Source organism: Oncorhynchus mykiss, chromosome 18 (genome assembly GCF_013265735.2).
Source record: "Oncorhynchus mykiss isolate Arlee chromosome 18, USDA_OmykA_1.1, whole genome shotgun sequence".
Classification (NCBI taxonomy): Eukaryota; Metazoa; Chordata; class Actinopteri; order Salmoniformes; family Salmonidae; genus Oncorhynchus; species Oncorhynchus mykiss.
Genome location: NC_048582.1, coordinates 15,888,603 through 15,907,547, shown reverse-complemented (window position 1 = coordinate 15,907,547; position 18,945 = coordinate 15,888,603). Strand labels below are relative to the sequence as shown.

Sequence of the window (18,945 nt, the reverse complement as noted above, 5' to 3'; positions counted from 1 at the left end):
GTGTGTGTGTGTGCGTGTCTGTCTATGTGTGTGTGTGTGTGTGTCTGTCTGTCTATGTGTGTGTGTGTGTGTTTGTTTTCCTGCATCACTGCACCTGCTCATCCATTCAAACTGCACTAAACGCTGCCTGAGGCAGATCCCCGTAGCTCTCTCTCTCTCCCCTCTCCTGTCTCCATCCCTCCCTCCTTCCATCCCTCTCTCCTTCCATCCCTCTCTCCCCTCTCCTGTCTCCCTCTCCCTCCCTCCTTCCATCCCTCTCTCCTTCCATCTCTCTCTCCCCTCTCCTGTCTCCATCCCTCCCTCCTTCCATCCCTCTCTCCTTCCATCCCTCTCTCCCCTCTCCTGTCTCCCTCTCCCTCCCTCCTTCCATCCCTCTCTCCTTCCATCCCTCTCTCCCCTCTCCTGTCTCCCTCTCCCTCCCTCCTTCCATCCCTCTCTCCTTCCATCCCTCTCTCCCCTCTCCTGTCTCCCTCTCCCTCCCTCCTTCCATCCCTCTCTCCTTCCATCCCTCTCTCCCCTCTCCTGTCTCCCTCTCCCTCCCTCCTTCCATCCTTCCCTCCTTCCATCCCTCTCTCCCCTCTCCTGTCTCCGTCCCTCCTTCCATCCTTCCATCCCTCTCTCCCTGCTCAGTGCGCTGTACAGCAAGGACAGAGGTGCTGAGATATAAGCTGTAGGTGAAAAGTGAAGTGTGGACAGCTGAACTGTGCATAGGATGTATACTATGACTGGAATAGGTGTCAACATTACAAGGTTACAAACGGGTGTCACAGTAACGTTTAGACAGATACATCACTTCAAACCGTTGAGCGCTATGTGACCCTCTCTCCTCTCCTCTCCTCTCCTCTCTCTCTCTCTCATATTCTCTTCTCATAGCTTGTGTCAGAAAATCAATCAGTAGTTCCACAGGAGGAGTGCCTCATAGAGCTGCTAGTTTTCTCTCATCTGAGAGCACGCTGAATTATTCAACACACACACACACACAAGCCTTCCCTTCTGAAGACTGGCAGGTTTCAGACACAGACAAACTCAATGCACTGAGTCATATCTTCAGTCAGAAATGACCAAATCAAACAGCACTTGGATTGAGGGATGAATTCATTGTAGTATTCTGATTTAGTTGTGATTGACAGATTAGCCTGATTATCTTGTCATGATACTAGTTCTGGTGTTAGCCATGTTAGCATTACTGGGTCTATTGGGCCCTAGGGGATTCAGAGATGGGGCAGGGGAGTACAGGAAAGGGACCATGGGAAAAACTGCTCCTTTGAAATGCTGTGTGTTTGTGTTGTATGTGTCACTGGTTAAGAGTTTATCCTTAGTTGCAATGTAAATACAGCTGGACTGAGTGTGTGTGGGCTGTTTGTCCCATTCCTGGAGTGTGAGTGTGTGTGTGTGTGCGTGCTTGCGTGCGTGCGTGTGTGCGGCTATGTGAAGGTGTGTGTCTGTTAACCAGGTGCTGGACCACTCTGTTCTGTCACTTGGCAGTGCTGCTAACTGATATGTCAGAAAATCAATTAATTACTTTTAAGTAGCAGTTAACTGCATCCAAACAATACAGCCCCATGAATTATAGAGGAGGTGATAGTGCGTACGTGCGTACGTGCAAGCCTCAATTTTTCCCCCCTCTATTTTAACTTGAGAGTCACTATCACTGCTTTCACAATGTTTGATTACAGAAACATTCAATTCCAACTTCTGTAAATCTTCTACAATAAACTTAAAACAATCTGCTAACACTTTCAGCAGGTGAGTGATGAGTGACTGAGTGATGAGTGACTGAGTGACTGAGTGATGAGTGACTGATGAGAAGCTCTTTGAAGCTCTATGAGACTCCTCCCCAGGCTGTATCTCTCCATCGATCCCGTGTTCAGGGAGGTGGTGAAGGTGGTGAGGAGGGGCGAGTGTGTGGGTATTGATCCTCAGTGTGGCTCTGGTGCTGGCCTCAGGGTGGCCCCAACTCTAGAGACAGCAGGGGAAAGACTGCCCCTGGCAAAGAGAGCAGTCCCCTAAGAGAGGGAAAAATATAAAAATAAACAAATATAAAGAAAAAGACGATTAGAGGGACAGTTCAATCCACGTCCCCAAAGAGAAACTCTGACCTGCAGAGATTGGCAGAGTGGAAGAGGAGGTTCCAACCAACTAATACAGTGTGGTGACAGAGGTAACGCATCCTGTCAAGCTTGTCCCTAGTAGTGCCTTCACTAGACCATCATGACCTGCTGTGGCGTACCAGATCCCTGCAACACACACACATTCGGTGTCCTGTGGTACTGCCACTGGTGTACCCAGAGTTCCGTTGGGCCCAGGTCTGTGGGATAGTGACTATGAGTGGTGGATTCGGGGTGTGTGTGGAGGACGACCCAGAAACCTCAGTGGCCATGCACCAACCTCAGCCAGACCAGAGGACTGATCCGTGTCACGCTAGGTGGTTTCCAGGAAGCCAGAGACCAGCCATAGTGGTCATGTCACCTCAGGAGCTGTCACAGGCAAATCATACTGTCTCCGTCGTTCGAATCTGGTGTGCAGATCTTCCAGTGTAAGGACCGTGTGGTTCCCAAACTCAGGCGTGAACCACTGAGAAAATGGTCCTTCTTCATGTGATCCACAAACTCGATGACAATTACTTAAAACACAAACCAGTCTTTATGGCTAAGACCAACTCAATCCCCTGCTCTCGCAAGTTTAAGTCTTTGCCTTTATTTTCACCATTTGTCAGAACTTTAGAAAAAGAAGCGAGGGGGAGAGGTGAGAGAAAGACATGGAGGGGGGAGCGATGGAGAGAGGAAAGGAGAGAGAGAAAAATCATTTGAGTCGCTAAATGAAATTAGCAGGTCTGAGTTGCCTGAGGGCAGAGTGATGCCGAGTCCCCCGGGGCTACGCTTAGTGAGGGAATATATTAAGCATGAGTGGATGCCATCCGTTTTCCCCTCCTTTCTCTCCTTCTTTCTCTCGTTTTCAGTTTTTCACTAATATCTTGGGCGAGGGGGGGAGGTGGGTAGGGTGGGTGGGTATAAAAGGATGAGGGTGAGAGTGAGGGGGATCTAGCTTTCCATATTCCTGTGCTGGGTCTTAAAAACCCACCCCACCGTTCGCTCCGCAAGTACCCAGAGACGAAGCATGAATCCTGGGCCCTTCTCCAACTCCGGTCCCCTGTCCTGGGCCATGTACCTGATGAGGAAAGGCCGAACTGGCAATGGGCTCTTTGGTAATCTATCCTGCTTTTATTACTACACCTGGGTCTTTGTCTACCCCTTCCTCTTCATCGTTATCATCAACATCATCACTGTCTGCCTCTCAACCACTGTCGTCTTCGTCTACCCCTTCCTCTTCATCGTTATCATCAACATCATCACTGTCTGCCTCTCAACCACTGTCGTCTTCGTCTACCCCTTCCTCTTCATCGTTATCATCAACATCATCACTGTCTGCCTCTCAACCACTGTCGTCTTCGTCTACCCCTTCCTCTTCATCATTATCATCAACATCATCACTGTCGTCTTTGTTTTTGTTTGTCAAATTGAAAGACCTTTGCCCTGAATCTTCCTCATCTCATCTTTACCTACTGCTATTTCTTCATGATCTTCATCATCATCCCCACCACCATCATCATCATCACCAGCTTCCTCTCAGCCTTTTTAAATCTTCTTTTGTTTACTTTTCTCTCACCTCTCATTCTTTCTCCAGTCTGTTTTCCAATGTTGTCCTGAATGGGGTGAAGAAACCAAGAGTGAAACATTTGATTGATACAACATACAACAGTTTTTATTTCTGTGTGCTGTGGCTGTATTTTGGTTTGGGTGGTTCACCTTACTTGATGTTAACTGATGCTCAAAGAACAAAAGACTGAATGATGTGCTCAAGATATTTCTTATTTTACCTCGAAAAATGTTTAGGTTATATTAATCTGTAGGCCTATAAATTCATGGGTGGGCTATATTCGTGGTTTATGCTGATGATGACTTGTCATTTAAACCAATCATCTCTCCAGAATTGATTATTTCCCAATGCAATGGAAGCGGCCTCCAGTTAATCGCGCAAACATGCTGCAGCGTGTAGCCTCGCGACGCATATCGATAGATTTGATAGCCGACTACATACATTATTGATCAAGCAGTTTGCGCCTATCCGATTACCGTTGCTCAGAGGTGAACGGGACGAGAGGAAATCCAAGCCTCTCGCTCTCTCTCTTGTTGAACTCTCCCTGTCTGTCCTGTCAAAGTAGCAGTTCTTCCTTTAGGCAACAATAAAGTCGGTTCATTTGTGAGGAAATATTTCCTTAAATTATATTGAAATCGCGAATTTTTTAAACTTGAGGCTATAGGTTTTTTTTATTTCAAAATTATAGGCAACCAACATTTTCACGGCTTTCAAAAATCATACTGCATCACATTTATTTAGCATGTGAAAAAACTAAATTGTATTTGTTTTAATTAGAATCGAATCTATTTCATTTGATGTGTCAAATAGGAGTAAATAGGCTATATGCTTTGTTTTGTTGTTTTTAACGATGATCTAATAATTAGCACATCTCCATGGGGACATTTTAACTGAGCTTTGTGTTTTATTAATGAAATCCTAAATGTATATACGACGATATTAGAATAGGCTATAATAAATTAAATCTCCAATTATAGATTTAGTGGGATCCGTTTGCAATCAAATGTATCTCTTATACTCTGTTAAACTGATGTGTTGAGAACCGCTTCATCAGTTTGAAATATTTTGTGTCCTAAATTTCAAACATAAATGTAGTCCTAATTTGTGCCCTATTCTTTGGTTGTTGTTTAAAGTTAAGGGACCATCTGGCATGTGCTGGTCGGTTCTGCGTGAAGTGCTGTGGTGTGCTGCATTGTAAAAGATAACATTATCGGTGGCGGCAGGTAGCCTAGTGGTTAGAGCGTTAGGTCAGTAACCGAAAGGTTGCCGGATTGAATCCCCGAGCTGACAAAGTAATAATCTGTCGTTCTGCCCGTTCGTTCTGCCCCTGAACAACCCACTGTTCCCCGGTAGTCCGTCATTGTAAGAAGAATTTGTTCTTTACTGACTTGCCTAATTAAATGTTAAAAATGTAAAGATTAGTTGTGTCCGTCTCTCAGCACGGATATATTTCAACACAAACAATTGCGACAAAATGCGTTTCCAGTCAAATGCTCAAACGGCGGCTGGCCCGGGCCTTGCCGTCACGACACACACCTGCACAGAGATATAACTATACTTTCTAACGTGAGTCATTGGATGTGGTTATAACGGACTTATTTGATTGACTGAATTATAATGCTTTATTCAAGGGGGAATGATTTACTTTAGAGCATTATGGTTTTATTGTAATATATATATATATATATTATTATTATGATTATTCAGCCGTGTCACAAGTGGCTGTTTTTTTTGTAGGCGATTTAGCTTCTGCTTCTTTTATCCGACACCATTGAATCACATTTCCAGTAAGCTGTTTGGGTGTTTTAGTGAAGTTGATGACCAATTATACTTTTAAACATGAATAATCACTCAACATTCTGCTCGCAGCCCCATGCGCACAAGCCATGGTAAACAGGCCTAACTGAATTAATGTTCTTCTGTAGGCCTATGTCAACACTTCCTAAGTAATGGAACATTGATTAATCAGAGGGAATCCACATAAATATTTTTTTTATCCGTTTATCTAATAAAAAAAACTTTTTTTGCCTTGAGAATGTGTCTATTGCAAAAAATACGCACCATTATCCATTATTTCGTTACGGCCTAAATTAATCAATCCAACATCAAAAAGATGTTAGGACAGGGACAATCAAGTGCGGATTCTTTGCACCGTGTTTCCTGTATGTAGAGCAAAAAGGCCAGTCACTTTCTATCACGGACACTGTAGTCGGTCCGGCCAGGCGGATGCGTAAGCCGTTACATTTTTTATCATCACCCCTGTGGCTATACGTTCTTAAAACACAGGGAGAGAGGAGAGAAACTGACAGTTCTCTAAAACTCCCCGACAAGGCTGTCAGACTGACCTCTCTTTGTCAAATCAAACTGAAAAACTCATCAGACGAATACTTTCTGCTGAGCTCTGCGTGTACAAGTGGACTAGACTCTTCATAGTCATCATGGCAAAGACACATAGCCTGTGGCGATGAATATTGAACTGGTCAATCGAAATGAGCTAAACATAGGAGATAATGAGAGAGCAAAATCATAATTTTGAATATCAGAATAATTTTATTTCTGCTTTGATCTGAATTTGAAAGTAGCCTACAATGTGGAGTTAAATCCTTTCCATAATGGAACATATTTACACCATGCAAAAATATTCACATAAGATCGTCTGTTTTTATTTACATCGTCACGCAATATAAAGTAATTCTCTACAGTGAGGCCTGCGAGTATGTTACAGCTTTCCATTTGCCAAGAGGTGATTTAGATCGTATGCCGCCACCTATTGTTGATATTTGGTGCAGCACGACGCCCACACTGCGCACTGACACCACAAGGCCTGGGAGGTGCTTTATGCGGTCGTGGAAAAAGTGTTCAATGTCATACTTCAGTAAAAGTCAAGATACCTTAAAGAAAATGACTCAAGTAAAAGTGAACGTCACCCAGTAAAAGTCTAAAAGTATTTGGTTTTAAATGTATTTAAGTACTCAATTGTCATAGGCCTATTTGAGTAAAAGTAAAAGCTATACGTCAAATTCCTTATAATTAGCAAATCAGAAGGCACAGCGTTCTTGTTTTTATATTTACGGACAAACAGGGGTACACACGCAGTATGTGTTTAGTGAGTCAGCAAGATCAGAGGCAGTAGGGATGACAATGAGTTATATTGATAGGTGCGTGGATTTGACCAATACTGTACTTTTGGGGGTCAGGGAATACATATGGGAGTAAAAAGGTACATATTTTCTTTAGGAATGTAGTGGAGTAAAGGTAAAAGTTGTCAAAACAGTAAAGTAAACATACCCCCCAAAAACTAGGCTACATAAGTAGTACTTTAAAGTATTTTACTTAACTACGCTACTTTACGCCGCCATCTTTATGTGGCAACGTTGTTTTCCACAGCCGTGGTAAACAAAAGGTAACTTTCATGCTTACTTGTAGATAACTGTGTTTTTGAAGTCTTGTTGTTGAGGATGAGAGTCTACATTCTGACACCGTGAAAGCTGCATTCTAAGCACGCGCATTTACGCTCTGTCACACTATCATGAAATCCCATGTGCAATGGTTACTTTATTCAGTATGTCTGTGTTGTGCATGGATTGTGGAACCTACTATAACGTCAACCTCTGAACCCACATCACTTTGGACTCTAGCCATAGTGCTATAGAGGGGGAATAGGCCTATAAGAAATGGGATATCGTCCCCAAAATGCGTCGCGGTGGCCTCCATATAATCTATTCGCAGATGTGATGCTGCCTGGGTTATATGGTTAGAGCGATGACTATTGCTGATATCATATTCCCCGAATAAATCAGCGCATGACCAATACGTCCACTGGAACAGTACACGCGCCCTGGAATTCAGCAGAATGGCTGTCTTTGTATAAATGTCCCCCTCATCGACAGATGAGTCATTTTAGCTTCTCTCTTTACTTTTCCGGTTATTGAACGTCTATATAGGCACATAGGCTATGTCTTATTGGCTAACGTATTGCATGGATATTTACTCATCTTATTTTGTTATGGTGTATGCAGACTATGTTTCGACACCGTCACGAGAAATCATCCGGGAAATATCAGGCATTAGGTAGTCTAAAGTGTATTTCCAACTAAATATGTGTGTTTGGTGTCCAAACGCATAGGCCTAATTGTGATTTGGGCAGTTTTTTTGTGAACAATCATTTTAATCCACCTTTCAATATACTTTCTTGTGTTTTTTGTTTTTGTATTGGTATCCAACATCCAATTGCACGCTGTTGACTTTTAGGTTAAAACCACAATACTAGAGCGCGACCGCTGTGTCCGTCTCTCGTCCGCCATCGTGCACCGCAGCCCCAAAGTGGAATTCCATTGACTGGCCCGAGCCTTCCTAAAAACCCACAGTTCTCCATCCCTGGACGGACGCAGCTCTGATTGGTTAAACCCTCCCGGACTCTCCGTTGTTGCTCGATTCCATTGGCTGAGATCTGTCTCTATGCAAATCCAACCCTGGAGGGACGCATTCCAGCACTGCAGACTGACTGCCAGTAAAACCCTGCCTCCCACTGTCGGGACGTTCATTCATACGCAGCAACTCAACTCTATACACAACCGGAGCATTCAACAAGGGTTTGTCGAAATATAAGGCTGTTTGCAGTGACACATTCTAGCCTATTCCTCGTTTACATTCCAGACACTATTTATAAAAGCGAAATTGAAGTATAAAAGTTTTTTCGGTCTCCCATGTTGGCACGCATAGAGACGAGAATATTCCTATTGCGAATTGGGGAGCCATAGAGCATCCATCAAAGTTGACCTTTTGTGGCGAGTAACTCACAAGTTATTGAAGAACAACAGAAGAGGAAAAGACGAGAAAAAAATAACCCAACTGGACTTTCTTATTCGCTGTTCATTTGAATGCGCCCTGAGACCTCCTTGGATGACGGTCGGGTTTTATTTAGTATCTGGTCGGTGGATGCCTCGTCAGTTTATGTGTCCATAACACGGATCATGGAATGAGGACTTCACACACCGAAATTTGGCGGGATGTGCGTAATTTGTTAACCGAAGGTCTTTGACTCCACTACAACGCAGAGACCCAGTTTTATTCGTGCCCACGCAGGTATCAGACTGTCGCCTGATTTCCACTGTTGATCCACGTGCCTTGGGACAGTTCATCTAACGACAACGGGTTTAATTTTAGAGGCAAATATCAGAAGAAACATAGAGCTATATATTCCACAGAGAGTCCGTTTAACTGGATCCTACTGCGGTGTACAAATGGTCTTCCTTTGGGACGCCAAATACGGTACATTAACTTATTTCCACATTTTACGCACGGTTGAATATGTGTTGGTATCTATACCCATCTTGTCCTGTCTAACTTATCAACACCATACTGTGGCAGAACCTGTGTATTATTATCAACCAAGATTTCAACTTCCCTCTGAACTGTGGTTTAGTGCTTTGTGCATGCTAGGTTCCAAATGTAGCCTGTAGCCTAATCGCTGTGAGAGAAAAAAAAACGTTGGCGTCCTGCCAATTATTACGTTTATTTCCTCTTCAAATTCTGGTTTCGGTATGTTTCTTGGCTGTGTGAATGCGCGCGGGTATAAATGTACGCACAAATGTCAACACACACACATACACGCACTTGAGGTTAGGCTTCATTAATCCGTTGTCACTAGATACCACAGCCACAAAGCCATAAACCCCGCCTATTTTTTTTTATAATTTATCTCCATAAAATCTGATTTTTAAGCTAAACTTACCCATGAATTTAACCACACTGCTAACTTATTCCTAACCCCAAATGAAGACCAAAAAGCTCATTTGAGTTTTCATTAAGTTTTACCTACAGCAATTTAACTTTGTGACTGTGCTAACTAGTGGCAACCACATTAAAACACATGCAAAGCACATTACTTCCCCTCTCATCAACGGTTTATAAATAAATCCTTCCATCCACAACGCGTGGTTTGCTGTTAGTATTGGGTGGTTAGATGAGAGCAACACAGAGTTGGAGTTCAGTCCAGTTCTGTGTTACACTACTCCAAGCTCTGTTGAAAGAGCGAGAGGCAACAGCGGTTTTTAAACCCCAGGTCGTTCCAAACCGCCAACATGTGGCATCGATTGTGTTGGGCTTGGCTGAGTGGCAGACAGACAGACCGACCGAGAGCGCACGCCGGGCCCTGTCAGACACAGCATCGCTGGCTGGTTTTTAACGGTTTGGTTTCACGTGTCTCCGGCTCTCCAGGGTTGGGTTCCGCTGTTGTAATTTCACTGCGCTCTATTCTGAGAACTTGTATAATTCTGTGCTCCGAAGGCCAACTTGAAACTACATGCATGATAAACAGAATAGAAAATACTGATGATATGCACAGTTCAAAATGTGAATAGCCTAAATTCGTTTTTAATGACTTTCTACGAAGTAATATGCCTTATTGACATACTGTTGACTCTATAGTGTGTGTGCGTGTACGCCTGCGTTGTGTCTGTCTGTGTTCTCACTCCCTTATTTATCTACATCTCCATCTTTCTCCAGACCCAGCACCTGGTCGGCGCTTCACCCCCCCTTCCACCACCCTGTTGTCAGGTAAGATGAGTGAGGGTCTGCCCCTGGGTGCCCAGGAGAGCAGTAGCGCCGCCCTGGTGGGAAAGCTGCGTATTGCAGACCGAGGCATGGTGGAGGTGCTGTCAGAACACCCTGGAGAACTGGTGAGGACAGACAGCCCCAACTTCATCTGTTCTGTCCTACCCACACACTGGAGGTGCAACAAGACGCTGCCCATCGCATTCAAGGTGAGTGAGGGAGTGTGTGTGTGTGTGTGTAGTGCTATATTTGTTGTTTTATTTTGAATAATTTCTAGAGGCTGTAGAGGAACGTTTTCCCGCCCAAATTTAGTCTGATGGCAACGTTTCTCATAAATGTCTATGTATGTTTGTGTCAAATAAAATATATATATATTGTCAGATCCACTGAATACAACAGGTATTACAACCTTACCTTGAAATGCTTACTTACAAGCCCCTAACCAACAATGCAGAGTTTTAAAAAAGTAAGTAAGAAAAAATGCTAAATAAACTATTGGAAAAAATAAAAACACAAATAAAAAAACAATAACGAGGCTATATACAGGGGGTACCGGTACCGAGTCATTGTGCAGGGGTACAGGGTAGTCCAGGTAATTCAGGTATTATGTACATGTAGGTGAAGGGGTAAAGTGACTATGAATTGATAATAAACACAGAGTAGCAGCAGTGTGTGTGTGAAGAGTGTGAAGGAATGTGTGTGTATGCATGTGTGTGTGGGTTGCGCCAATATACATGTGTGTGTGTTTTGGGTGTGTATGTGTTGAAATGTCAGTGTAGTATGTATGAGTGTGTGGTTATTGTCCAATGAGTGTACATCGAGCTTGTGGCAAACTTTTGTCAACGCAAATAGTCTGGGAGGCTATTTGATGAACTGTTCAGCAGTCTTGAGGGTAGAAGCTGTTAATGAGCCTTTTGGTCCCAGACTTGGCGCTCCGGTACCACTTGCCGTGTGTGTGAGATGGTGCTTGATAACTGGCCATGAGCAGTACCCAATCTCCCAACCTCATAACTAGCTACCAATAAGCCATTTCAGGCTATCAATCAAGTTAGAGTAGCTAGCTTGTCTAACTATCTTAGTTGGCATGCCAGCTGGCAAGGTTGATAGACTTAGAAAAGCAAGCAATTACTAAATGTACTGAATTAGACTCACATTCCTTTCAATATTTTACCCAGATTTGAGCAGAGAATCACAGAGAAGCATATTTAGTTTCAGGAGGACACAGACAGCTCAAGATGTATGGTTACATATGCAGAAAATGTTTTTGTTTTTTTACATAGAATTAAGCGTAATGATTATGGCTCTAGATTGCCGGAAAAATCTGTTTCAGGTGTTTTAAAAATGCAAAATTCTCCAATTTACAAATGGAATACAGAATACACTTTTAATTGGAGAAAAATATTATTATAGCCATAGCCTACTTCCTTTACAGTTTTTCACTTTGTAATGCAGTTCTCAGAATTGGAATGATGCACGTCAATGTCTTCCAGTTGTTTCATTAGGCTGATGTCGTTCTGGGCATCCATAATGGGAATTATATCATCCAAGTAAAGTACTTTTAAGCACTTTAGGACAAAAGCCTTTGTGAAAAAAGCCATAGAAAAACACTGTGAAATCAGATTGAGGGAGTTGTATACATTATGTACATTATAAACAAAGTCATAGGCGGATGTTGTTGCCATTAAGTGTGTGTTTGTGTCTGGATGTTGTTGACCGTCTGCTTGAAGAGCTCTATAATCGTTTCCTCATTATTGTTTGTTCTGCAGGGCCGTTTTCACGCTCCACCAAACCTCTCTCTCATGTCTGACTTCCGTAGCTCCCCAACAGTCCTCGAGAATGTAAACTATACTGGGACTGCCAAACACCCGTATTTTACATCTCTGCCGTGTGTGTGGGTGAAGGGGGGTTGTGTGTGTGTGTGGGTGAATGGGGGTTGTGTGTGTGTGTGTGGACTAAAGATGTAGTTTCTCAGTTGAAAAACAGAGCAGAGCCGTAGAACCCATGCCCGGTATCTCCTCTGTACATTTGCACGCTGATTGGTGGCCATGATTACAGTTAATATGAAAATGACTCTCCCTGGGTCTATTTGCTTTGGGTGTGGAGCTATTCAGTCTGTAGTCTGGGTGGCTTTCTGGAGCACAAAAACACCCAGACTGCCCTCCCGTTTAGTAGACCCAGGGTTGGAACAAATTACTGAGACATCGACTAAATAGATTCAAAATGAATAATTAAATCATTATGAAGTACTAGATTTTCAAATTTTTCAATATTATTTTTAAAAGTATAAACATAGTTGAATACACTCTGAATAGAGTGTTGCAATATAACTAAAGATGCTCCTCTTTTAACAAATACATACAGTGCCTTGCGAAAGTATTCGGCCCCCTTGAACTTTGCGACCTTTTGCCACATTTCAGGCTTCAAACATAAAGATATAAAAGACTCTGTCCATAGGACAACAATCAGTCGTATATTGCACAAATCTGGCCTTTATGGAAGAGTGGCAAGAAGAAAGCCATTTCTTAAAGATATCCATAAAAAGTGTTGTTTAAAGTTTGCCACAAGCCACCTGGGAGACACACCAAACATGTGGAAGAAGGTGCTCTGGTCAGATGAAACCAAAATTGAACTTTTCGGCAACAATGCAAAACGTTATGTTTGGCGTAAAAGCAACACAGCTGAACACACCATCCCCACTGTCAAACATGGTGGTGGCATCATCATGGTTTGGGCCTGCTTTTCTTCAGCAGGGACAGGGAAGATGGTTAAAATTGATGGGAAGATGGATGGAGCCAAATACAGGACCATTCTGGAAGAAAACCTGATGGAGTCTGCAAAAGACCTGAGACTGGGACGGAGATTTGTCTTCCAACAAGACAATGATCCAAAACATAAAGCAAAATCTACAATGGAATGGTTCAAAAATAAACATATCCAGGTGTTAGAATGGCCAAGTCAAAGTCCAGACCTGAATCCAATCGAGAATCTGTGGAAAGAACTGAAAACTGCTGTTCACAAATGCTCTCCATCCAACCTCACTGAGCTCGAGCTGTTTTGCAAGGAGGAATGGGAAAAAATTTCAGTCTCTCGATGTGCAAAACTGATAGAGACATACCCCAAGCTACTTACAGCTGTAATCGCAGCAAAAGGTGGCGCTACAAAGTATTAACTTAAGGGGGCTGAATAATTTTGCACGCCCAATTTTTCAGTTTTTGATTTGTTAAAAAAGTTTGAAATATCCAATAAATGTCGTTCCACTTCATGATTGTGTCCCACTTGTTGTTGATTCTTCACAAAAAAATACAGTTTTATATCTTTATGTTTGAAGCCTGAAATGTGGCAAAAGGTCGCAAAGTTCAAGGGGGCCGAATACTTTCGCAAGGCACTGTATATCTACCCAGGGGCGCAACTTGGTTTTAGAAGTGGGAGGGGGGGGGCATAATGGTCATTATTATTTTATTTTTTAATTATCCAGTCGAATAAGCTCTCCAAACAGCCTACCAAACCACTCGGAGGCGTCCTAAAACACACTGTTGCCCACATGCAAAAATGCATGTCCCCCCGTCCCCAGTATAGGTTGCACCCCTGTATCTACCTGATAATTGATGTTTTGTGTAAAGTGTTCAATGTAAATTACGTGTGTAATTATGTTTATGTATTGTCTTTTTTTTGTAATGTGCAAGACAAGCCATAAAGTTTCCATCTATCTGACTGTGTCTCTGTCTCTGTCTCTCCTCCTATTGCCGTAGGTGGTTGCCCTTGGTGATATCCCTGACGGTACCTTGGTCACGGTGATGGCGGGGAACGATGAGAACTATTCAGCAGAGCTCCGCAACGCCACGGCCGCCCTCAAGAACCAGGTGGCTCGCTTCAACGACCTGCGCTTCGTAGGCCGCAGCGGAAGAGGTACACACACACACACACACACACACACACACACACACACACACACACACACACACACATATATAGATACACTGATATAGCTCTCTCTCTCTCTGTCCCTAACGGACGGTGAACCGCAGTTACTCCAAATCAGGTGCAGGCAAATGTCTTATCTATTTAAAACACAGGCCTCTCTGTACATAAGCTATCTGTTACTGTACACACACACACACACACACACGCACACACACACACACACACACACACACACACACACACACACACACACACACACACACACACACACACACACACACACACACACACACACACACACACACACACACACACACCTCAATTGTCCCATTGTCCTGCTAAGTAAACAGCCATCTAGTCTGACTTAAAACACACACCCACAGGACCTAGAATGCAGCTCAGGGTTAATTACAGTATGGCTGTATGTATGAGCTTGTCTGAACTTGTGGTGAACGTTGATGAAACTAGGTGAGTGTTTGGTTGGGTTGTGGTCAGAGTGTTGGTCTGGCTGCAGCTCAGTAGGCTGTGGCCCAGTGTTAGTGTGGTTACGGTGGTATGGAGTTATGTAAGGGATCTCTTTCTCACACATCCACACACACACACACACACACACACAACACACACACACGTCTGAATATGAAATAAACCATTCTAAACACACACACTCCTCCTTCTCCTCTTTTCTTCTGGGAAACACACACACCATGACAGAGGTTTATTCAGAAGGAAGATAAGACAAGTGATTGGCTAATGCTGATAGGACCCACTGTGGTAAACACACTGCTGTACTCATCAAGCCTAGACCTGAACACCCCCCACGCACGCACGCACGCACGCACGCACGAACGCACACACGCACACACGCACACACACACACACACACACACACACACACACACACACACACAGAAATCATCCCATTGATAAGGGCTATTACAGATGGAGAGTTCCGGAGTAAACAGTCATATCTGTACAGTAAGCCCCAGAGAAATGTAAACTGGGTAAAAGCCTTGGCACTTAGACACACACACACACACACACACACACACACACACACACACACACACACACACACACAGAGACACAGCTTTTAGATGTGCACTGATGGTGTCCGATCAGACAGACAGACTGATGACACACCAGCAACAAAGACCACAGCTGTTCTCTCATCCTTTCTATCTCTCGATCGCTCTACCTCTCTCCTCCTCTATCACTTACCGATCCTCTCAGATTCTTTCTTGCAGATAGCACACCAGCAACAAAGACCACAGCTGTCCTTCCTCTGTCCTTCTGTCTCCTCCCACTCTCCTCTCTTTCTGGATATAGGAGCAGTGAGTTACTGGGCGGCCAAACGGCACAAACAATCTTAGACATATTTATCTCTTTCTTTCGCTCTCTTTCTCTCGTTTTCTCTCTCTTGCAAACTCAGTTGTTTGGATGTGCACACACACTTGTTCACATGCTAACACATTAGAGGTCGACCGATTATGAGTTTTCAACGCTGTGTGTGTGTGTTTACCGATTATTGGAGGACCAAAAAAGCCGATAACGATTAATCGGCCAATTTCTTATTTATTTATTTGTAATAATGACAATTGCAACAATACTGAATGAACACTTATTTTAAATTAATATAATACATCAATAAAATCAATTTACCCTCAAATAAATGTATGAAACATGTTCAATTTGGTTTAAATAATGCAAAAACAAAGTGTTGGAGAAGATATGTGCCATGTAAAAATGTGTGCCATGTAAAATATGTGCCATGTAAAAAAGCTAACGTTTAAGTTCCTTGCTCAGAACATGAGAACATATGAAAGTTGGTGGTTCCTTTTAACATGAGACTTCAATATTCCAAGGTAAGAGGTTTTAGGTTGTAGTTAATATAGTATTTATAGTACTATTTCTCTCTATACCATTTGTATTTCATATACCTTTGACTATTGGATGTTCTTATAGGCACGTTCTTATTATAGCCCAAAAATACAGATTTCCGATTATTATGAAAACTTGAAATCGGCCCTAATTAATCGGTCGACCTCTTTAACACAAGCACAGTATAGTGCACACACACACACACACACAGTGTTGTCAGGGGCCATTTTCTAGCTGTGTTGTCATCTTCCCATCTGCCTCTCAGACAGAACGTCTCCCTCACAGACACTAATACTTCTGTGTGTGTGTGTGTGTGTGTGTGTGTGTGTGTGTGTGTGTGTGTGTGTGTGTGTGTGTGTGTGTGATATCTGCATATATATGGAGAAAAGAGAAGAGGATTTTTTGTGTGTCTATGTCTGATGTAAGACAATGAGCAATCTTTTAAGCAGAAATGTGATTGTGAAATATCATCATATTTGGCAATTCAATTATCCTACAATAACTTACTTTAGAAAAATAGTAAGTACTACATGAGGAATAATGGACAGTTTTCCCATTATGGTGAATATTACTGTAGTAGTAGATTTGCCTCTCTTTGGGCAGTAAAACACACTTGAATAGAAAACGTGGGATAGGTACAGTGGGGAGAACAAGTATTTGATACACTGCCGATTTTGCAGGTTTTCCTTCTTACAAAGCATGTAGAGGTCTGTAATTTTTATCATAGGTACACTTCAACTGTGAGAGACGGAATTTAAACAAACATTGTATGATTTTTAAGTAATTAATTTGCATTTTATTGCATGACATAAGTATTTGATCACCTACCAACTATTAAGAATTCCGGCTCTCACAGACCTGTTAGTTTTTCTTTAAGAAGCCCTCCTGTTCTACACTCATTACCGGTATTAACTGCACCTGTTTGAACTCGTTACCTGTATAAATGACACCTGTCCTCACACTCAATCAAACAGACTCCAACCTCTCCACAATGGCCAAGACTAGAGAGCTGTGTAAGGACATCAGGGATAAAATTGTAGACCTGCACTAGGCTGGGATGGGCTACAGGACAATAGGCAAGCAGCTTGGTGAGAAGGAACTGTTGGCGCAATTATTAGAAAATGGAAGAAGTTCAAGATGACGGTCAATCACCCTCAGTCTGGGGCTCCATGCAAGATCTCACCTCGTGGGGCATCAATGATCATGAGGAAGGTGAGGGATCAACCCAGAACTACACGGCAGGACCTAGTCAATGACCTGAAGAGAGCTGGGACCACAGTCTCAAAGAAAACCATTAGTAACACACTACGCCGTCATGGATTCAAATCCTGCAGCGCACGCAAGGTCCCCCTGCTCAAGCCAGCGCATGTCCAGGCCCGTCTGAAGTTTGCCAATGACCATCTGGATGATCCAGAGGAGGAATGGGAGAAGGTCATGTGGTCTGATGAGACAAAAATACAGCTTTTTGGTCTAAACTCCACTCGCTGTGTTTGGAGGAAGAAGGATGAGTACAACCCCAAGAATACCATCCCAACCGTGAAGCATGGAGGTGGAAACATCATTCTTTGGGGATGCTTTTCTGCAAAGGGGACAGGACGCCTGCACCGTATTGAGGGGAGGATGGATGGGGCCATGTATCGCGTGATCTTGGCCAACAACCTCCTTCCCTCAGTAAGAGTATTGAAGATGGGTCGTGGCTGGGACTTCCAGCATGACAACAACCCGAAACACAAAGCCAGGGCAACTAAGGAGTGGCTCCGTAAGAAGCATCTCAAGGTCCTGGAGTGGCCTAGCCAGTCTCCAGACCTGAACCCAATAGAAAATCTGTGGAGGGAGCTGAAAGTCCATATTGCCCAGCGACAGCCCCGAAACCTGAAGGATCTGGAGAAGGACTGTATGGAGGAGTGGGCCAAAATCCCTGCTGCAGTGTGTGCAAACCTGGTCAAGAACCACAGGAAACGTATGATCTCTTTAATTGCAAAAGGTTTCTGTACCAAATATTAAGTCCTGCTTTTCTGATGTATCAAATACTTATGTTATGCTATAAAATGCAAATTAATTACTTAAAAATCATACAATGTGATTTTCTGGATTTTGTTTTAGATTCCGTCTCTCACAGTTGAAGTGTACCTATGATAAAAATTACAGACCTCTACATGCTTTGTAAGTTGGAAAACCTGCAAAATCGGCAGTGTATCAAATACTTGTTCTCCCCACTGTATGTGATCTCATAGCTTCTCTAGACTCTGAGAATAGTCCTGGCTGCCTGCTTGTGTGTGGTCTGGACAGTAATGCTGAGTACTTCCACAGTACAGCTGCGTGTGTGTGTGTGTGTGTGTGTGTGTGTGTGTGTGTGTGTGTGTGTGTGTGTGTGTGTGCGCACGGAATAGTAAACAATCAAACATTTTACCAACTGGGGACATTTTGTTCGTCCCCACAAGATTTAGGGTTAGAATTACATTTAGGGTTTGGAGCTAGGTTTATTTAGGGTTATGGGATTTTGAATGGGACTGAACTGTGTGTCCCCACAAGGTTAGCTGTACAAGACTGTGGATGTGTGTGAGTAACAGTAGCCAGGGCTTTAGCTGGCGTAGGCTGGTCTGTGTGTGGTAACTCTATTCCAGCCTTGGCACAGCCTCTGACCGCCTCCCCTGGGCGCCCATACCTCCATGGTGGGTGACAAGTGTGTGTGTGTGTGTGTGTGTGTGTGTGTGTGTGTGTGTGTGCACATCCTCTCAGCATATACCCGTCACTCATCACCATGCATTGAGGTACAGAGCCTGAGGGAGAAAAACACACACAGATGTGATTGTCTCCTCCACTCACCTAGGAATCTCTATACTTACACTCACATGGAGATACACAGATATACACACACATGCAGACAGACAAACACACACACACAGATTCATAGATCTATACAGAAACACAGTC

At 43.3% G+C, this 18,945-nt stretch overlaps 1 protein-coding gene across 5 annotated transcripts in view; it reads left to right on the top strand.

Moving 5' to 3' along the window:
- LOC110495653 (runt-related transcription factor 1) overlaps positions 1–18,945 on the top strand; it is a 51,271-nt gene that overhangs the window by 21,226 nt on the left and 11,100 nt on the right. For 3 of the 5 annotated variants that reach the window (XM_036951989.1, XM_036951990.1, XM_036951991.1), the window contains exons 3-4: positions 10,165–10,421; positions 13,962–14,118. In XM_036951989.1, the coding sequence (XP_036807884.1) occupies positions 10,165–10,421; positions 13,962–14,118 (414 nt within the window). Of the gene's footprint in view, positions 1–7,337; positions 8,929–10,164; positions 10,422–13,961; positions 14,119–18,945 lie in introns of those variants that run through there. The other 2 variants (XM_036951993.1, XM_036951992.1) reach the window with 2 other exon arrangements.